This window comes from Atractosteus spatula, chromosome 6 (genome assembly GCF_055471065.1).
Source record: "Atractosteus spatula isolate fAtrSpa1 chromosome 6, fAtrSpa1.hap1, whole genome shotgun sequence".
In the NCBI taxonomy this organism is placed as follows: domain Eukaryota; kingdom Metazoa; phylum Chordata; class Actinopteri; order Semionotiformes; family Lepisosteidae; genus Atractosteus; species Atractosteus spatula.
Genome location: NC_142711.1, coordinates 12,897,813 through 12,921,050, shown reverse-complemented (window position 1 = coordinate 12,921,050; position 23,238 = coordinate 12,897,813). Strand labels below are relative to the sequence as shown.

The 23,238-nt window shown below is 34.5% G+C and overlaps 1 protein-coding gene across 2 annotated transcripts in view; it reads right to left on the bottom strand.

Moving 5' to 3' along the window:
- Nucleotides 1-3,136: 3,136 nt before the first annotated feature.
- pcmtd1 (protein-L-isoaspartate (D-aspartate) O-methyltransferase domain containing 1) overlaps nt 3,137-23,238 on the bottom strand; it is a 28,845-nt gene continuing 8,743 nt past the window's right edge. For both annotated transcript variants that reach the window (XM_088918440.1, XM_088918441.1), the window contains 6 exons: nt 19,323-19,502; nt 13,565-14,028; nt 9,348-9,450; nt 8,280-8,451; nt 7,213-7,336; nt 3,137-5,612 (listed from right to left, as the gene is read on the bottom strand). In XM_088918440.1, the coding sequence (XP_088774566.1) occupies nt 5,242-5,612; nt 7,213-7,336; nt 8,280-8,451; nt 9,348-9,450; nt 13,565-13,871 (1,077 nt within the window). In that variant the 5' untranslated portion in view covers nt 13,872-14,028; nt 19,323-19,502 and the 3' untranslated portion in view covers nt 3,137-5,241. The remainder of the gene's footprint in view (nt 5,613-7,212; nt 7,337-8,279; nt 8,452-9,347; nt 9,451-13,564; nt 14,029-19,322; nt 19,503-23,238) is intronic.

Genomic DNA, 23,238 nt, shown 5'->3' with positions numbered 1-23,238 from the left:
GAGTTTTTAGTGTGGTTGGGGTGAAATGAGCTGTACAGGAGGTAGCTGTGTGAATCCGTGGGTTTGTAATAAACTGAAGTGGACAGTCGGGGGAAGTTGATGGAGAAGTTGATGTCTAGAAACGGAAGAGTAGTGGAAGATATGTTAACCGTATATTTGAGGGACGGGTGGAAGTTGGTGAAATGGTGCAGGAAGAACTCAAGCTGATCGTTGGAGCATGTGGCGGCACCGACGCAGTCATCAATATATCGTTTGTAGAGGTCAGGGACATAGCCAGTGTAGGAAGCGAAGAAGCGTTCTTCTACCCAGCCGACAAAAATATTGGCATAGCTGGGTCCCATTCTGGTGCCCATGGCAACTCCACTGACCTGTTGGTAAAAAAGATTATTGAAAGAGAATGCGTTCAGTGTGAGGACCAATTCTGCAAGGCGTACCAGGGTGTGGGTGGGTGGATCAAGCACTGTGCGTTTGTCCAGCGTGTGCTTGAGGGCTGTAAGGCCGTCATTATGGGGAATGACGGTGTACAGAGATGTGATGTCCATGGTAAAAATGTAGCATTCGGTACCCTGAAATAGAAAATCCATCTACATTGGAGAAACAGGAAGGAGACTCGGAGACCGCTTCAGAGAACACGTCAGGGCTGTGAAGATTAAAGATCTCTCCAAGCCCATTGTTTCTCATTTCACCTCTGATGGCCACGACCACTCTAATCTCTCCGTCTGTGTTCTCAAAGACGGTTTTCCGAACTCATACATCAGAAAGACCACCGAAACCAAAATTATTCTGCAGCTAGGATCACACATTCTCCCTTCTCTTAACGACAGACTACTGTTCTTTTAAATTTTCTCCATTCATTGGAAGTTTCATTTCACACCTCTTGATTGGCCTCTCTTTCTGTCCCCTGCTCCCGCCTCTCACTCCTCCTCCCTCCCAACCTTTGTTCTCCCGCTACTTTACCTTTGCCTACTGCCCTGTCTCTCTCACACCTGAAGAAGGCTCCACGGCCGAAACGTTGTGTTCTCTTTCTTCTTTTTTTCAGCATGGAATAAACCTATTACTTGTTCCTTTCCACTAATTATTATCACCACTATCAAAACACCCACTTTACCTTTACTCTCTGATTTCTATCCTTTAACCAGTTCCTAATCCACATCTTGTACTGAAGGCCTAGTGCCTACATATTGAGAATTGAAGTTACTGAGGCTGTCAGACCTCAGATTATTTCAACATCAAGAATGAAATAAGGACCCAGAGACACATGAAACCTAGCTGCAGGTGCTATTAGAATTGAAAATAAGATGCTTTTCTTTTTACAGCGGGTAATGGAATTTTGGACAAACTTGTTTGACGCAGACTCTCTCAGATATTTCATGAATTGAGTAAATGATCTTGGATATCTGATAAGCTACTAGCCCCTGAATGAATGCAGTTTTGTAAGAGTAAAAATAATAGTAATAGGAAAAAGATAATAATGAGTTTGCTTCTATCCTATAAATAACTTACAACTGTATCTTTTAGCGAAGCAAATGATAGATATTTAATTAAAAAGTGGTCAAATCCATATCGGAGCCACACAGTCAGGACAGTTTATCATGGAGGTAGAGTTTAGGCAACTAGAGAGCATGTGACTCCTCCCTGAATGAGGGCAGTAAAAGAAAAATATTTCTGGAATAAAGTACCTTTCTCAAGGGTACAACAGCAGGTAGTATAATGGGGTTTTGAACACAGAACCTGTCACTTATGAGCCCAAAGACCTACCCATTATGCCATGCTGCCCTTAGTGTCTAATTAAGCAAACCACTAATTCCAATTAACTGTTTAATAAATCGAAGTGAAGTGAACATCAGCAGTCTTTGGAATCATGATCAGAGGAGTTTCCAAATCCTGTCTGGGAGACTTGCAGGTTTGCATTTCAGCACAATTCTTAAACCAACTAATCACTGATTTAATTTGAGTAGTTTAGTAGATTTTATATCCCTTCAGGAGCTTCTGTTCATACAGACCTTAAAAAAGCTGTAGGAATGTGGCCTATCAAGGACGACAGGGGTTTGGGAACCTCTTTCTTGTTATTTCTTTGCACTTAATGAACAGAAATTTGAATTTAACTCTACTGCCCCCTTGTGGTAATGTATGGTATGAAAAGGAGCAGATCTAATGACAGTTTCTCTAACACTATGCTCTAAAGGAGAAGCATAACTAAAAAAGAAACACATTAAGGTTTTAATTATATTCACACATCTATCAAATTACAGTTGTCTTACATTGTCTTGTCTCTGATTTGTAGTGGAGTAAGTTTGGAAAAGATTGTTTCAAATTGTTTGTTCATTAGTTTTGCAAGTTTTCACAATTGTAAATAATATTTCCTCCAAGCAAATATACATCTCCCTAAACCACAATATATTGTAAACATTTCACAGGCAATTGTTTGGCACCTCTTTCTAACCTTTATCCTCGTTGGTATACAAAGGAATAACAAAGGACAATTACTGTCTCGTTAGAATCTTTCAGTTGTTATCCTTAGAACTAGGATAACCAGTTTTGAAGAATTAATGAGTATGATGTGCACTCTGCTGTTGCCATTTTACCCAGGGATGTTGAAAAACTTGTAAGTTGACAAAATATCCAGCCTTACTAAGTGGTTTCCAAAAGTGGTTTTATAGAGAAGTAAGTTTTGTGGAAGAATCCTTATTCTAAATGACCAAGAAGAAACTCTCATTAAACACTTTTAATAATGTTATTATTAATATGCATTATAATATATAAAATTCCTGCTATGATATCTTCTTCTTGCAATAACTTTTAGTTTCAACCTTGAACAAATCATTTCATTTGCAAAGATCGCTGCTTGTATGAACAGTATGAGTATCTTTTAAAAAAGTACATTATTTTGAGGGATTTTATTATTGAAATTAAATGGCACTAACGGGCGATACCATGCAGTACTATCGGTTGTGAATTTAGTAAATGTAATCAAAAGGACATTTTAAAAGACCATAAACTAAAGATATAATATATCACATTTAAAGCCCATCTAAGAACTAAAGTAAATTATTATTGTTGCCTAAAGTGAATACACTAATAAAGTACCACCATAACTGAAACAGTAGATAATATGATAAAATGACACAGGGACACATGACTGTCTATAACTTTTATTTAAAAATGTTCCCCATTTATCATCTGCTGAAGGATTAAGCTGATCAATTTTCTTTAAACCAAGGAATCCACATAAGAATTAATTTATAATTTGTAACAATGTTAAGGAATCCATATTCTTTACACAAATGAACACCATACCGTAATATTTCAATGATCAAAAAAGTTACACATGTACCTATGAAAATACATCTATTGCTTCTTGTACCTATCATATCAATGGCCCAAAGACCGAGAGTGCTGAAACCATTGTTTAAAAGCTTTCTGTACAAAAAAAGACATTAATTTTAACTGTCAAAAGTATTAAACTCTTTAAATAGTGTGTACATGTTAAAGTTCTAATGTGAATCCAGTGCCAAAATATTTGACATTTAAGGGGATGTATATGTACGTTCAAAAGTTATATATTTGGCTTCTATGTTTGCTTATCAATCTGGAGTATTTACTACATCACTTCAGTGTATACCTGTTGATGGCCATCAGTCAATTGCTGGAAATCAGTTTCCTCCAAGTATACAGGATTTACATAGCAATGTTAATTACATTTAGTGTCCAAGAAACTACATCCCAATGCTTTTTATGTATGCTATTGCTACTAAAAATGAAAGGCCTCTTCAGCATACAGTGATAACGGGAGGTAATGACTCTCAACACAATACAATAAACAAATCTACAGCTTCCATAATCCACTGCAATGGAGAACATTTTTAAGATCATTGCTGGCATTACAGTAGCTGGAGCCAAATGGATATTATCAAGGTTGAAACTCCCACAGTCTAACAACATGCCTTTTATTTTACTCACCTCCCTTACAGATCTCTTTATTTTTCATGTTTTTTTTTTACATGAAGTAAAAAAAAAAGAGAGAACCTACAAGTATATATTCAGCTACATCAGGAAAAAACAACAGGTGAACTACACATGAAAACACATGAAAATGCTGGTTGTGATCAAGGAGCACTGCATTGCCATGTATCTAGAAGTAGACTAAAATCTTTTGTATACAAATAAAACATGGTCATTCACTACACCTAATCTGTCTTTTTAAGCACTTAAGGAATGTAAAAGCATCCCTGCACATCAAATGATCACCTAAGCAAATCCTTTTTCATTTACTCCACACATAATACTAAATATTAACATAATCTTTATCATAATACCCCTCCCCTGTCATTGTCTTTCCCAAAACTTCGCCAGTCAGCAAAGTCTAATAAACTCAGGAAAGTGCACCTGACATATAAACTCCATCAAGTAAAAAGACAGAGTAAAATGTTTTTACAAAATTTAGGAAAGTCCAACTTGTTTCTATGAAGGTCCCAGAGTTCCACAGTCACCAATTTTATAAATCGAAGGGAAAAGATCAATTTAACTGTGGTTGTTACTCCAAAACATTGTTCAGAAATTTACCTTAAAAGCAGATATAGTTCTGTTCTCATAACCAACAAAAAATGAAGTAAAGTGCATTTCCGCAATATGCCAAGACAAATCTACATATTTTATCAAACGCAAAAACTCAAATAATTGTAACACCTTATGTATTCAAGATTGATTACTTAAATGATAGCAAAATGTCTGCAAAAGTATATTTAATCATTTTTATGGTTTTCCATACAAGCTTTGGAAATCTTGAGAAAAACTTTATTTAAAGCATCTAAATGTTTGTGCTAAACCCTTGTGGGTACATACTATTATTTGAAGCTTGTTTATAACAACAATAATTTGTTTTAGCCGTCTGAAATCGGCAAAATGCATTTTTATCCTTATTTCTAATACATATGTGAAACATAGAAAATTCTATGTCCACAGGACCTGGAGGACTCTATTTTGAAGAAACAGTACTGAAACAGTTTTTTTTTCTCATGTTCACTAGTAAACACAGGATTTTCAATATTCTTCTAAATCAATCCAGTCTTAATACTCAGCATTATTGTCACATTATTGACAGTTACTTAGTTTGTGGCAACTTTTCATCTTAACAACTTCTCCTACATGGTAAATCAAAACAATGCTACATTTTCAAGGAAAAAAAAGTAAAGAGTCTCAGCAGGTGTTACAGCTTTTCAAAATGAATGTCAGTGCAGTGAGTTATTTTTCTCTATAATATGTCAAATATGCTTTTAGTGATTCAGGTAAAGGCAAAGTCATGATTTTTTCTCTGAGCATATTCTGGGGAGGTTCTTCTTGCTTCAAGCCCTCATTGCTATCTTTTTCTTCCTCTTCTTTATTATCTTCCTCCATTCTTTCATCTTCTTCACTCTCTACAGGTTGAGGGATGAGCTGGTTTCCCACAAAAACATATGTATTGATCCGATGCCTGCGGCACCGTCTTCTTTTGCGTTTCTGGGGCATTTTCTGGGGTGTGCCTTTGGCCTGCATCTCCTCATTAATCAAGTTTCTAAGCGTGCGGCGAATGTAAATGCGAGACAAATCCTGCAGGTTTCTTACAGAGACTGGGGCTGAAAGACACAAAGGGAACTTTTAGTGTTTAGTGTTGCACACAAATATTTTATTTCAGTCTGGCAATCAGGTTTCCCAGACAAACTCTATTAGTAATGTTTTTGAGTGGTCAGACATAAAAAAAGCTTCAAATTTGTGTCACAATACTGATTGTTTAACAAGTCTAGTAATGGCTGTATATCTCAAGAAATCATCTTTGCTTTGTCACTTAAGCGGGGAATGTAATTTGCCTCCCCCCAATCTTTACATTTTCAGAGCATTAAGTTTACAAACCTCTATGAAGATGGCCCTAAATACAAATACAATCACTAAAAACTACATGTTGTACAAAGTAAAATTTCCACAATAAACAATGGAGACAATGTACAAGGGTCTTTTCATAGCCACCAAAAATGCATGAAATGGACACAAGATGGCTCTCTTTGTGCGCCTGCAAAGAGTTTGTAAATCATTTGCATGTTGTTATCTTTTAATCAGATATTTGAAAACTTTGTATTTTCCTATGTCCAGCTCCTTATTCTTCTCAAGTTGGTTACTTGTGTACAGGTACATGAAAATATACTAGCTTTATTTGAAACAATTTTTCACTTATTAATTTAATTCATTTCAATTTTAAGGAGCTTACAGCCAAGGAATACAAAGCCATCTTAGGGGACCTTGTGCACTCTATAATGAAGATGTTGTTTCCCATATTCCAAGATAATAATGCCCCCATACACACTGCTAAACAGATTCAAGAGTGATTTCATGAACGCCAGGATGAAGTCAAACACCTATCATGGCCTCCCCTATCATGAGATATAAACTTTAGTGAACCTTTATAAGAAGGTCTGAAATACAGAGTGCAGGGTAGATTTCCACCACCTTAATCTCCCAATGAACTGGAGGTCTTCTTGTTGAAAAATGGTTTAATGCCCAACTAGAAACAGTTCATAAACTTGCATAACAATATTCCAATAAGTTCTGAAGGGAGAAGGTCACACAACCTCTGATTAGTTAATAAATATTTAGTAATGCTTGTTGTTTACATTATGTTGTCTACACCCTGTACTTCTGCAATACATAATTAACAGAAGTACTAAATAGTGAATAGTATTGCTTTAAATGAAGAGTGTTGATTATTAAGAAGATAATTTTTACTTCAAACATTATATACATGTTTTGTATAATTATCCATATATATAAAATTTCTGTATTTGGTCATGTACTGTATGAGAAAACAAAATCCAAGTGGCTAGATCTGATCAACAACATCTTAGAGTTATAACCTAATCAGTTTAAAACAGCTGGTAAAAATAGGCTAAAGAATACCCCCTTTCAAACCCTTTGCTCACAATGAAAGCAAGTTGAAAAATCAAAACAAAACAATAAATAAAATAACTATTACAAGAACCAATTAGTAATAACTAAAAGAGTGCCTAGGAGAGATGCAATGACAAACATGTAAAAATGGAAAAATCTAAACTAAAAATGGAAATCTTACTAAAAATGGAAATTGGTGTATGGGTTTGGTCTGAGGAACATAAAGCACATCACCTCAATCTGCAAATGGAATAAAAAGCAGTTTTACTCCAGGGATAAAATGCACTAAAAACTTACGCAGCTTTACAGTCTCTGGCTTGTTTCCATCTGTTCTGTTTGGCTGAACAAGAGGTGCAAATGATACAGCAAGGATATTTTTGCTTTCCCATGTGCTCTGACCTGTCCTTGTTATCTGAGTCAGCTGTTAAAAAGAGGAAAAAATGTCTGTGACATACATTTCCTTTTCCAATAGATTCTAAAACCAATAGAAGTATTTTTTTAAATAAATGTCCATGGAAATCTGTTGATTTGATTAATAACTCAAAATCGAGATGGGAGAAAAAAAAATGGCATTTTATTGTCATATGTCTGATTTATTTTTGATATTACAAATGCAAACTGTGAAGGATAATCACTCCTCCATGAAGCAGCCAATTTATATAAAGAATATCAGAAGTCCCTGAAGTTGGGTGGCAAGAAAAGTGTAGAAGAGTACAGATTCGAGATTAAAAATTTCCATGCCTAGGTAGCCAAAGTTATCCTTAATTTCCATTCAACAGAAACCCCTGTATTCTGGCCTTGATCCTACATGTTTGCTGTATTATTAAATATAGATACACCTGTCTACCCTCTATGTCTAAGAGGTTGATAGTTGGACAGGTGCACAACTCAAAGGATCCGTATACAATCATCTTTTTTAGTTGTTCATGTACAAGCATAGTTACATCAAAACTCAATGACTGAATTGTAGTAATGCCAAATAAGGAGAAAGGATAATAAAAAAGAATAGCTAATTCTTAACTTATTCCACATCTATTTTGAAAGAATTTTTCAATGACGAATGGCTTCATAAGCAGTTTGATGATATTTTCCATAAGAAATATTACAGGCTTGTGTTTTTCCAATATTAAGAGAAATGTTTTATACAATCGTATACAATCTTTGGGATACTGTGAAATTATCAAGATATATAGTGTTTGAAATAGCTGTGTCACTTTAAAAGCAAAATGCAGAATAATCCACAAATCTGAATTTGGTGTTAATCCACTAAACTAACTAAAAGAAAAGAAAGTGGACTAAAAACAAGTTTAAATATGGTGAAATAGTATCTGAATGTTTCTAATGAGACAGCCGAATAAATTCACCTGATCCTCTATTGGCATGACAAGAATGCCACCAACTTTAAGTAAGATTTTCATGTAGTTCTCATGATCCTTCTGTACTCCTGCTCCACAGTAGATACGGTCGTACTGATGACTGTCTGATGAAATTTCTAAACAATTCCCAACTACAAAGCTGGGTTCGCAGAACTCAAATCTGCAATAAACAAAAATATTTTAAAAAACTATTTATGAGATAATTGGTGCAACTTAAAAATATTTTGTTCCTAAAATAAAAAAATGATAAAAAGTAAAGACTTTGGAATCACGTGAGACCTGTTAGCAGCATTATAAGTAACATAGTGAATAGTTGACAACACCTGAAATAACTGCAACTCTAGATAAACAGCTTTGTATTAGTATTAAAAAACATTGCAGCCAGCAAAACATATGATTCACAGGACTAAATGGGCAAAAATAGATACAGATATGCTACTTTATTTGACAGAATGCCAAGAAAATACAAAATTGAGGTTGTATATACTGGAAAGGGGGATATTGGCTTTATTTACTTTTGGAAAAAAAAATAAAGCTCATCAAGCTAATGTGATTTCTTCAGTATGTTTATGTGTCTGCAGAATAATGACTAGGACTAATATACACACATCACTGTTATCACACAAATATTAGAAAGATTCTTTGTGCTCACTTTTTAACCCTGTTTGGTAAATACCTTTGTGTCATATAATCTAAACAAATATTTTTTCTTTTTATCTAATTCATGAAAGTAATTGGATTGATATTAGTACTTATCATAAAAAAATAAGAAATGTTACAAATGAGACTGAGCCCATTGAGCCTTTTAGGCAATTTACAGCTCATTGATCCACTGGCTTTAAAACAACACTTTACATAAAGACCCATAAAGAAGGGTCTTTGCAAGATGGTAGTGCCACCAGCCATCTCATGACTTTTTCCACAAATCAGAAATAAAAAATCTGTTGTAAAGTTTATGGGTGCAGGTCAGTTTTTTTCAAAACCTGTGCAGAATAAGTTTACAGACCAATAAGACCAATGGACAAACAGCACAGAACAGCATAGCTTTATACTTACTTATCAAAGCTATCGCTATTCTTAATAAAGTCATCCAGTTTTTCCTTGGCATATTCCACAACATCAGTATGCAGCTCAACACCATGATTAACACCAAATGGACCTGAAATAAGAAGGAAATAAAAGCTGGACTGTAAAACCTATCACACAAAAACAGTTTTCTATCCGATATCCCTTTACATTTAATAATGTAAACGGATATGCATGACCATCTTGTTAAATGCAAAGACATTTGCTCCCCAGAGCTTTGATAATCTACAGGTTAGTGGATCAGAAATAAAATGATCATTTTACAAATCTAAACTGCAAATCTAAAGTATCTTTACACTGAAAATACTTTTAAGCCTATACACAGGCTTAATACATTTTATACATTTGTTTCCAAATAAGTTTTCAACAGAATTACTGAAAAGCAATTTCTTTGATTTCGAAAAAGTAAACAGCTGTTACGTCTGGTATTCAGAAAAACCTGTGACAAACAAAACATGTATAACACTTATATTACATAAATCACATAAAGCAGCCAAGACTCCTGAATGCATATACATGCTGAATCACACTTACAGCATGTACTGTGAACATTACAAGAACAGCAAAATAAAATGTGTGTTCAAGCCAGGGACATCTAATTTACTCCATATAATTTAGCTTCACCCAGAAAATGCCTTTTCTTTTCAAACAAGCTGTGTCTCTTGTTTTTAAAATAAGCTTTGTGAAATAAAATTTGTGAAAAGCAGTTACGGTAGGTAAAAACATGTCAAACTGATTAGGTTCCATGCTGGATTGGGTTCCCATATAGATACTTCAGTAAGTATGGGACTTTAATTCTGCACTACAGACAATCTTTACTGGTGCCTTATAAATCTATCATCTGCAAAGTGTGAAAGCAGCTGTTAAATATACTCACACTTGTTCTTTGATATTTAAAGTCTACCAGTCCTTTACCACAGATACACAAAAGCCACATGAGACTGTTCCAAGCTAGTGTGGTAGTACATGAGTAGAATTGTGTGCTGGAGTTTCAATTAATACTGACCCATCTGGGAATCCAATTCAAATATAGTCTTTGCTTTTTACGCTCTTTAAGCCATAGAACAACATTGGCTTTTATTAATTTTTTAACAGTCTGAGGCACTTTCATAACTGCCACTGATAAAATGACCAAAATGAAAAAAACAAAATGAACTAATCACCACTGACCCCAGTTGAACTGATAAACAATATAAGCAAAATTTATATCTGTTATTTGGTTGAAGGACCAAGTTGCTTTTTCTGGATTTTTTTTAACTGCCTGAAGAACATGAATGTTATTGCATATTTTAGAACTTTGCTAATCTTGTACAAGTAATAACTAGTGAGTACACTTGCTTGTTAGTACAGGCAGATGTAGGGCATTTCCAGCAGTTTTAATATTCTATTGTTTAAATTTGATGAGTGACAATACTGTACAACAATGATTTACTGATCAACTCTAGACAAGGAAACAAGCAATACTAAAGAATATAACAGTTCTGTTCTCAGACAACATGTACAAAGGAACAGTTTTAAATTGTTCAAAAATCAAGTGTATAAAACAAAAATAAAGATTAGTAGGATACAAGGCAGATGGCACCCAAAGCACATGAGTATTTAGTCAATTTATTCCATTGACTATTATTTGGCATTTGGCCACATCTGCTAGTATAGATGAATATAGATATTCTTGGCTACCACAACACTTACATAGCCTTACTTCAGTGCTTAAATAGAGAGAATCCAATTCATGTTATTGAGTGATAAGTATACATTTTTGTATTTTCTCATCCATTTAATATTGATAATAAAGAAAGGTTATTGCAATTATTTAAGCATCATATTTCTGAAATTTTAATTAATGTTAGTTACAACACTGACAGATTTCATATCAACAATAATTAATATTTTCTCTCCACTGGACTACAGCAATCATGTATCCGTGCTCAATGTGCTATACAGTATACCTTGTGACTTATAGGTGTGTAATAACAAGTGAAATATTTTTCTTCATGTAATTCTCAACATGGACCAAAGGATTGTGCAAATGGCCCAAAAAACAACCTCAGTATTTCCATGGGAAATTCAGATTTTCACATGAGATTTAAGAAAATGCTTATAAAACCATGTAAATTTTATGGGACAATGGTAAGATTCACACACAGTTGTCTCTCCTTAAGCCCTAAGAGAACTCACTAGTTGAATCTGCAAGTCACCATAGACTAAAGATGGTTGAAGGTAAGTTGATATTAGCTATATACCGATCAGACTGATATAGCCGGTAACTTGTATAATATATATTATTAATTTATTATAAAATAATTACTTCCTGATCTTGTATTCATTCACAAAACAACCTGTATACTTTACATTACCGTGTGTACAAAGTTGATTTATTGCCACAGAGAGGCAGTGTGCATCAACAATTCACATACTGAAATTAAAGCTTGGCTCCTGAAGGACTTATTAAACAAGACAAATGTGGTGAATAAAAATTTTTAGCATGTTAACTTTCCTTTCCCTTTAAACAGAATAATATCATGTACACATATTAATGTCAAGCACAGAACAAAAGGACGAATAAACATTACAAATTAAAATATTTCCTTTTTTTTCAAAATAGATCACATTTTGATTAAAGATCTGAAAAAACAATCGCGCATTATTTGGTTAATAATTGCTCAAATACCACTTTTTGGTAAACCAACATTTCTTTTGATTTTATCCTTCACTTACTCATTTCTCTACCATTATGAGATCAACATTGCATTCTTTATGTGCTCTTTAGTTCTTCAGTGCATTTTTATTTGCAATTTAAGTATTTGTTTAGAAACAATAATTTCAATTTATTTTTAACACATTTCATTCTACAGTTACTGTCGGGTGGTGGTAACTGTCTGTAAACAGAAAGACATCTTTCGTACAAAACCTATTAACATCAGAGAATTGCAAAATATATTTTTAAATGATCAGAATATGAAATAAACCTTCATATTTTAATAGTACGCATTAATGGGGCATTGTATGGGTAGTTTTATTATAAAGCTAACTTTTATTTTAAGAACAATTAAGAAAATATAGAACTCGCAGCTCTCCTGTTCTTTAAACTGCTTTAATGCTTTCAACCGATGTTTTTAATATGCATTACAACATTACTCCTTGGTTATTGAGGGCTGCTAAAACATTGAGTACTTTTATGGATTAGGCCTTTATTGATTTAGGAGTGTTTACTTTTATGAGTTATAGTCCTTTTAAAAAGCCCATAAGGCCTATATTCAATTTATTTTAAACACAAGCATCTGTTTCATTACAATTGTCGTGGTTAATGACTCAAAGTCCATCAGACCATCTTCTGAACATTTGGCTAAATCACAATGTTTTGAAATTGTACCAAACCTTAGATTCATCATAATATCTAATCCTAAACTAACAATCAGATTTTACTGCTTAATTTTATAGTACAACTGTAACCTTAAAGTTACTTGTTCCTTTGCAGTCTATGCATGCTGACGCAGCCACCTTCTTGAACTACTTCTTGCCACACTGTAGTCTGATCTCACTAAATCTCAGAAACTAAGCTTCTGTGACTGTGCCTGGTCATTACCGGGATGGGAAACCTCTACAGAAAAGCAGGCTGTTTCTTTAAATTGTGCTGGTATACCAGTAAATGGTTCTCTTACCAAACCAACAGCCTAGTACTGTCACTAAATATGGCTACAGAGGATTCAGTGCTGTAAAAGATACCATCATTCAATTAAGACATTAAACATTAAACATTAAATGTTCTGATTACCTTGTCATTAAAGATCCCATAGCACTGTTTATACTGTAAGTGTAGGGGTATTAGTCCCACTGTGCAATGTGCCGAAATCCAATGAGGGAATACACAATCTGACCTACTCATAATTTCTCCCTTAAATCAACTGAACAAGTAATTTCTTCTCAACCTATATGCTTTATAGCGGGTCTGTTAGTGTATACTGGCTGCTATGTACCAACAGAAAACTTCAGTGGTGGGTGAAGAGGGTTCACTTCTATATGCGAGATGTTTGGGGATGTTGTGGGATGAAATGCACTACACAAATGCAATGAATTATTCTTTTATTAAGTATAAAAGTGTCAAGAAGAAACTAGGCTGAGTAGGCACATGGGTTGCAAAAGACAATCTGATCATATTTAGCAATAAAGAAGAGATTTGACATTACCTATAATTAAGCCCACCATAGTACTCAAGTATCCCGTTCCACTTCCTAGGTTAAGGAAAGACAATCCTTGTTGAAGTTTCAGTGCTTCCATCACTTCAGAGTAAATGCATGGTGCTGACAAGTGAATATTTCCATGCTTCCAGGCCAGGTCCTTGTAGGCGTTCTCTCTGTAACCCTCTAGGTAGTAATCACCTCTGTCGATGGCTCGAAAGGCTTGTTCCACCTTCTCAGTGCGTATATACTGAGCATCTTTAAGATTGTCAATCAAGTCATCATTATCCTCTCCAGCACTCACAGCTCCTCCCATGGCTGGTGAAGGAGAGAGCTCTCTGGCCTTCAAACTTTCAGCAACTTGTGATCTTCTCTTTCACTACAACAAGCAACGCTGCCACATGAAGAGGCCACTTAAGTGATGTGCTGGTGCTCTTTAAGCAGTGTATCAGATCATCACAGCAAGTGTAAATCTGAAATACAGGGAGAGAAAAAAAGCACGAAGTATTACATTTCATGTTAAGCTGCAAAATGCCAAGGCAGCAGATCATAACAAAGCCTGTGCAACACTAAATGTGTTGAGGGCATACACATTGCTGACACTGTTCATTTCTGGATAAGGCTTTCCACAAGAATATCCATTGACTCTCATGACAGTCATTTATTTATATTTATTTATGACCATAGTTGGGAGAATGATATCTTAAATTTTTAACTAGAAGTTATGGACATTATAAAATAAACAGTAAACCCCTCAAGGAGAATTTCAAGCATTCAGGATTATTGTGCTGTGACCTGCATGGGCCTATGCCAAGTTCAGGGTCACAAGGATAAGACCTAAAAGGCTCCTATTCACAGAAAAAATTTTAATATTCTAGTTTTTATCAAACCAAAAAAACAGATAAAGGCATATACTCTTAGCAAGTTTGAACTTATAGTTTGAACTATGGAACTATGGGTAAACAGACTTTATAACTGGTCATATAAAAATATATGTAACAGTTTTAACACTTTCTTTTCAGCATGATAGTTTATTAAACTTCCTTTAAGAACAGGAAACTGGTTGCTGAGCCTTAAGGAATTTCTTGTTAAACCTGGTCACCAGCACACAACAGTTCATTGTTTATAGTACAATGTATCCATTGTGATGCTTACTTACAGCAGAGGTTAAAATGTTTTTTTATTTTGTTTATTTTTCATGACTTTTTAAGAAACTAAAAGAGCTTTACAACACACACAATACATAACAGAAGTAAAGATGAAAAAAGGTCCAGGCAAATGACTTAGTTAAATTCAAGAGTCTAAATTTCAGGGGAATCACGTGTTGAAGTGAAGAACTTTTAGATAACATGATAAAGTTCTATGGGCATACTTCAATCTTATTTAGCACCTTGTGTGCCACAACATACCGGTGTGCCGTGGAAAGGTCCACGGTGTGCCACAGAATCAGAAAAGATAATATTTCAAAAGCGTGTACCATGAACTTCATGGACATCTTCCCAGTATTAAACAAAGTATTAGTCCTGGTAATTAAAAAAAGCTCATTTTTGGAATTCTGGCAAAAAAGTCAAATATTTTATGCAGCAAAAGTGTAGTCAATATGGTAGTACAAGAAATAATATTATTGGTTAATGTCATAGCTGATTATTTGAAATAATCTGTTGTGCTGCAAAACTCTAGGACATTAATATACCTGGCATGGAAGTACTGGTTTGGGAGATTCCACCCGAAGGCACAAAGGAAGGAGTTACAGTTGGGTAATCTTGAATAAATAAATTGCAATCAGAAATATTTCATCATAAGACAGCCAGAGTCTATACTGAGGCAGATGGAAGAAAGGTATGCCTGGGACATTCCTAAACCATGCTAAATGACAACATTGGTTACCAAGGTTTCTTATTTCTCTCAAAGTGTTTTTTGGCAATGCTAAAATCAAACCTAAATTCATCTACTTTACAAAGCTGATATTAAACGCGTCACAGCTTAATTTAAGAAGCATTCATAGCAATCTGTAGCATTCATAACCCAATGCCAAAAAGATACCTGTAAAGTGCAGATAATGCAGCACCATCTCATTTGGTCTGCAAATTACAATCTGGAAAAATGCAATAGTTCCTATAAAGAACAAATTAGCTCGTATCTTCAGTAATGCACAACTCAATTTTTCTATTCTCTTGTGATATTGCTCCATAATATTTACACATCTTTTTCTTACACTAATAAAATTATATTATTTACAATCCGATCATATATACAATGTGTGCAAAAGTGTGTAAACAATATTTCACAGGGCAGTAGAAGGTCTTTGAAAGTTCATGTGTAGATTTTACTTCAGTTTCATCACAACTAATTACAGTTTCCAAAACAACTGGCTGTGTCAAACAGTGCAGTGGAGAACGAGAAGATATAAAGGGCAGACATAGATGTTATCAGAACTAGAATAAGGTGCTACATTTAGCAGCAAACAGAGCAATCTGATAGCCAAATATGAAAATAATAACAATAATAATAATTGCTTACACTTACAGAGCACTTTTCTGGACACTCCATTCAAAGCACTTTACAGGTAATAGGGACTCCCCTTCACCACCACCAACGTGCAGCATCCACCTGTCTAAAATTTCTAAATAGTGCAACAAATATAATGCAAACTGGAGGTGAGTCCTGTAACTTATTTTAAGATAGTTTCTTTTTGTTATTTGAGAGACCTCAAACATTTAGAAAAATCACTCAGTACATTTATTTCCACACAAAGATATCACAGAAAATCTGCCTCTTTCCACCAGAAATCAAGTTTCAATCATTTCAGAAGCAGTATCACTGCTAATCTAATTCGAAAAGGAATAATTCAGAACTTCTTGGTCATATCAGTTGTTGTCTCTTTCCGTCATTTTTCTTATTGGATTTTTTTTTCCCATTTGGAAAGAACACTGATAGTAAGGTCAAAACATACAGCACGGGTACTTTTTTCCTACAGTAAAGCATACAGTATGCTGCAGTTTAAATCAAAACTATTGTAGCACTTCAGAACCAGCACAGCAATTCATACAGTTGTAATAGGTTTGGGCACTCTCGGAAACACCTTGTAAAGGTTCAGAGCTTTGACAAAATGTCAGCTCTATACCGATACAGGAAATTCACACAGGATACCACACCACTTCAGAGGCACCTCTAAACCATAGTCTGCCTGTGTGAAAAAGGTTCAAGTGTCTTTTAGTTGAGTTCATCATTTTCACAGCTGGGTGCTTAGCTTGGATGCAAGTCTAATTCTTAGAAAATAATCTGCATATGGGGACTGATAAAAAAATATCTATTTTTGATTTCTTTCAATGCTGTAGTATTTCTCCTTTTCTCTTTATCTCACATAACTCGACAGCATTGTTGGTTGTGGAACGACATTTACGTTCCAAATGTAACCCCGGCTTTGGGATCCCGTATGCAGAAAACCCATTTACTTGGATTAAAAGGAAATCAATTTTCCTACCAGTCATTATGCACGGCTATAAAAAGGATGATACTTTGGAGACTACTAGAACGGAGTAACAGCTTTCTAATGAAAAATAATTACTCCATTTATTTAACCGTAGCAAATTAAATATGCAGATAAGTAATTAAATAGTAGATCTGGAAGCATCAATAATTGTGAAATCTATTTCTATAATATCCCTGATATTTACTGAGCACAGATAAGGCCAAAGGAAACAGCACACAAAAACATCTGAAATCATTTGAATTCAACAACACTGGACAACAAACGTATTTTGGAATTCCCAGCTTACTGTGTGTATATTTATGTATATATATTTTCTACACATTTTTAAATACAAATTTATTTTAAAAAAATTGTTACAGCTTACATTGATTGCTTACATTTATAATCATATCAAAACCAACAAATATACCTAATTAATTTTACAGTGTTATATGTTCATAGCCGTTACGGCTACAAATCCACCTTAGACAAGGGACAGTGAAAATGTCCTTTATAAATAGCATGCAATTCAGGTAAATGTTTAATCATTTGTAAGTTGAGACCGTGAAGGAAATAGTGTAAAAGGTTATTCAGATATCTTAAATACACGTGGATGCAATTTACAACACATCTAACTAAAGGAATATTAATAAGCATAACCAAACCAAGTTGTGTCATACCTACTAAAGGTGCTTCACATTCTGGCAAAAAGCTATATACCGTAGCTCACCTGAAAATGTCTGGACAAAAACTGATGTAGAAATACCGATTTCCAGTCTCACCTAGATTATTCCTGTATGCCTGCTTTCAACCAGCATGCTAGTTCTGAATGTGAATGACTTTGTGAATTGTGCACATTAAGAGATAAACAGAAAGAACAAGAAATTCAGACAACGAAACTACACAGGCAATACAGCTTAAGACCTCTTGGTTTTAATAACATCATAGAGAATGTTTTAACAGTATGTCACAAATAGGATCTACTGTACCACATTTCAGATAAGTACACTAAGAAAAAAGAGCTACCAGCTTGTTGGCAGATTTTGCAGCTGTCAATATTCCCTTGCCAGATGCATGCTTTTCTGTTGTTCAATTTGCATTTTCAAACATTTTCATTAGAAAACTAATAGATTCTGCTACTAAAAGTGAGGTAAAAATCACGAAAATGAAAAAAAAGGTTTTTGTTTAGTATTTTGTTCCTGCAAATTGTCTGCATTATCTAAAGTACTAAAAATGTACATTCGATATTTTCAAACAATTTCAAAATTTGACATTTGCCTGATTAAAACAATCATTGGGAATCACCATAATGGGAAAAACAGTATAGAAAAAGTTTCCTTTGACCTTCACTGCACGTTTAGTAACCATGTGCAAAGAAAACAAAACTGATAATGAGAAATTACTCTGCATGACATTACGCAAAGGCATTAACATCCCAAGAGGGATGCAAACTGTTATATCCTGAAAATATATTTTGCTGTACCAATTGAACAAATTGTATTATTTTCTTTGCACACCTTCTTTGTATGTAAGAATAAGGATACTGATTAAGCTCCTATGTAAATACATGTCTTATTTCGATTCTATATCCATTCATTAACTCAGATCACCAATGTTAATAACTAAAACCAGTAATGAGCTAAATATTTGCTTCCAACATGGAAATACTATACAGCACAGAAGGCACTAAAATAATTCATTTTGTGAAAATGGATATACTGTTGCTTTAAATTGTAATTAAGAGTGGCAATCACTATACCTCTATATATACAATCCTCAACAACCAGAGTCCTATATCCCTCACAGCATTTGAATATACAATTGCTGAAAGACACAAGTAACTATAGCTTTCAAATGTTCAAATAAGGCTAAAAGTATGACACGAAGGTTTAAGGGAAATTGTTTAAAAGGTTTGTCACAAGGTGCAAATTTTTGTTATTTATATACCCATGGTATGCTGTGATACAGGGGAATAAAAACATTAATAGAAAGTAATCCTTCCCAGGAGAAAAGCTATTGCCACAGGTTGTCAGTAACATTAAGAAAATAATACTCCTTGAAACAAGCATTAAATGATGACTTGCTCAACCCATAAACATGTCTCGTCTGCACTTTTTACATGTGTAAAAATTAATTTGCAAGTATTATTTTTTTAAATTAGAATAAGTAATAGGTTATTCCATGCTGAAAAGAGAAGAAAGAAAACACGTTTTGGCTGAGGAGCCTTCTTCAAGTGCCACCTGAACTTATTTTTTAACTGTATAAAATACAATAACAGTTAATTACACATCATACCTGATAAAGTCCTTTGTTGTCAAATTTCTCTGTTCTCTAGTAAATCTGTAATGAGGAAGACTTAAGTATCACCTCACTGAACACTCAAGTTGACAGAAATCCAAGGAGTAGTATTTGCTGTGTGGACCACATCTCTTTACAGGAGACAGCTATTTCCAGATGTTCTGTCAAAGATGAAATCTATAATAAAAACAAATAGGATAATAACTTTCACAAATGTGTTTTCTATTAAAAAGGCAAATATTTTGTGGTGAAAAGCAACCGTATACAGTAATGGAAATACAGAAAATACAGAAAAGTTTCAATTTACACATATTTACTTACTAAATTATCACTTATTGTCAAGTAGCAGAAAAACAGACGTTGCAGCTTATAAAATCTATTCATATTGACAAAATGAAGTCCTTCTTCACATCTGTGCAGTATGTAACATGCTGAGGCAGGTTTGTGAAAATGCACACTGTTGGCAATGGAATGATTGAAGACTGAAGCCAAGCATGATGTAAAGATCTTCAGAGCAAATTTATATAGGTGATAGATAATTCAGTAGAGTTTTTTACAAATAACCTTGCTTCAAAGAAGAAATGGTGTCAATGAGCACCTAATTACTCAAAAACCTTGGCTAAGGAGAGGAAACAGAACAGAAAGTATGAAATTTCCCAAAAAAAATTTTAGATGCATTTCAGAATTTCTTTTGTGCAATGTGGATCAATTCCTATTTCCCCATTTCTGGATTTTTGCCAATTTCAGGCAAACTTCCAGGATTTTACATAAATCTCCTGAAAGTTGACCCATCCCAATTGGACATTTCTTTATATTTCAATCATCTTGTTTTTATTTGTTGATTTCTGTTGTCCCTAAAACATACACTGTAACGATTACTTCAATCTCCTTAAGATGAGCAAGCTCTAAAAATGTGCCATTTGCTTTCAGCTCACTGTTAACCCAACTACAATGCTCATTTCTCTCTGGTTTATTTAGTTTTGTAAGACCCTGGAGTAAGCTTCCTAACCCTGTTATTGAAGCCGATACCCTGGCTTCTTCCACAGATGGCTGGAAGAGGTGCCTAGATTAATTAGCTACTAAATGATCTACCAAATGTCCATCTCTTGTTTATAAACTTTTATGTTGTCTCAGTCTTATTTAGAAATTGACTCGTTTGGTGTAAAAAATATGATTATACCCACATTTTTCATGCAATTCCAATAAAATCCATTGGTCTTTAATGTTTTCCTATTCAAGGATGTTAAAGATATACAACCTGATTATGTCAGATCTTAGACACCAAGCAAGGCTGAGCCTAATCAGTATCAGGATGGAAGATCTTTCAGCCAACTTTTCACAAACCTGGCCCTGGATCACCATATGTCTTCTGGTTTTCATGTAAACTGAACTTTGTTAAAAATGGTACAAAGTTTAATGAAATTTTGCATTGCTTCGGCATTACTTGGTTTAACAAACCTTAATTTTTCCCATATATTACTTGTGCTTTGTGCTAACACTGAGATTTTACTTCATAAGCACTGCCACAATGTCTTGATAAGTGTTAATGTTTCAGGAGTATTGTACAAACACTTAAAGGATGTTTAATTAAATGAAATAATATAAGGCTGAAATATAATTTACAAATATTTACCCAAACTAGATTTTTTTACTGTAGTAAATTCACACTTTGGAGGAGGGGCCTGCAATACTAGGATTAACAACTCATCCAAATATCTTATCAGAAATTATAGCTACAGACCTTAGTTACAGAATTAAATGACATGAGCCAAAGGCAAGCAAAGCAAAAAAACCTTAATCTGGAGACCACTCACTACCTTCATCTTCACCTCCACATCTGTCTCAGGCAGTGGCACTTTTATACAGTAAAGATATCCCTCAATTTGGTGAATTGTTAATGGATAACAAAGAAGTTCAGCCTTTTAATTCTGTGCATTTCACAAAGGCCAAGAATCCATAATCCAATTCCCAGCATTACTAATTCTGCAGCACCCATTTTTATGTTTATCTATGCTAGTTTATCCTTAGTTTTGTGTAGTAAAACTAATGCTTAGAAAATAGGCAAACAAATATTTTAATTGAACATGAATATACTTTGGACACACTACTGATTACATGCAGAACATCAAAACAAAATTACACAAATGGTACTGGAAAAATCATACTAATTATAGATATTGATTCAATGTTTCGGTGTCATTTTGATTAATTCTTCTTATTTTATATGATTTTCAAAGCAGAAATGTATCATAATTGTAGTGTTAAAGTCCCTAATCAATCCAATGCCCTTCTGGAGAGCAAGTGTAACTATTGGATGCCACCATCAAACATGTGTTTCAGGCAAAATGCCATTACGGTTGCAACCAGAAGTTTTGAAGTACCACTTAAATAAATAGTCTGAAAAACTTTTATCATTGCTGACCGAAGTTGGGGATAAATGATAATGGTGTCCCAATTTGAGGCCCAGAGAGATGTGCGTTATTCAGCTGCTGAGATGACCAAAGTAGTGGCAGAAGTGTAAACAACAGCAGGTAAAACACCATAATCCAAGCATATAAGCTCACAGAATATCTTCATGTGTGTTTTAAGAAGCCTTTCTGAGGTGCTACTGATAAGATAGGGAGCCGTCCAACATCATTTCAACATTTGAGCTGCAAGGTCATTTTGCACTTTTTCTCCACAAAAGGTTGCAGCTCAGAGGCTGAGTACATTGTGATTTTCAAGATGAAATGCAGAAACAATAGACTGGGTTTAGGTGTAGTATTTGTGGTGGGCACTTTGCTTGCAAATATTTTGAACAATATTGGTGCCAGGGCACTACCCTGTGGGAGTCCACAGAATTATTAAGTGATGCTGACCTTCTGCCATAGCTAGATTACTATCTTTCTGTTGCACAACACTGTTCACAGAATCTACAGTATTTCAGGACAAGACAGCAGCAGGGAAAATTTTAGTATCAACTCAAGACAGGATTGAGGTGATGATGTCAGCCTTCCCATGGGGCACCTTTAAAGCAGACTCTTGAAATTCAAAATCTATAACTCACATCACAAAACACTCATAGCAGATGTTTGGTCAATGGAACAAAACAAAGCTTCATAGCAATTACAAAAATTCACCCTAAATCCACGTATCTTGAAGAATGGACCCAGAAATAAAGATGCATCAACTGAATGTTGAACTAATGCAATTACATTCTGCTGGTTTTGTTTCACTTTAAGAGCACTATTCATGCAGCACTGTTTTAAAAGTACTTTTTAAAAGTAGCAGCAACATTATGAGAGCTCCTTGAGTATTTACAAATTAACACTAAGTTGCATTGTACGTCCTGCACACCTGAAACCATATATTTTCCCAAGACTTCTTAATAGAGTTCAATGTAAACACCATGCTTGCTACACTGTCAATAACCACCATTTGTTGTTTTTTTCCCAGGGAGCTTACAGGCATTGACTACATCTCAACTTCTCACCCATATTAGATGCTATGTGCTTTTCAGGCAATTTCTTATGTTTCAAGCCTCTTGACCTCTGGCACATTTCTGTCATATATTCTTCCACTTGATTTTCATATATCCTTTGTTAAACTGGCCAGTTCTAACATTCTGATCTTCACCACTCTGCCTTTGTGTGAAATATCATTTAAGATGCTTTCTAATACAGAAATTAGGTATGAGAGTTCCAGAATATGGATTAACTTGTCTGAAGCCTTTGCCCTCGATTGCACTGTAAATTGCGACATCTTGGACAATGAAAGCCATATGAGGTCATCAGTAACACCTGTTTTTATGACAGAGCAGTTTTAAAAAACAGGAACAGGTCTCTGATCCATGCATAAGGTTAAGAGTCTCTGAATATTTAAACTGCAGTAGGTGACTGTATAAACAACAACCTATAAAACAATTTAAAAACTA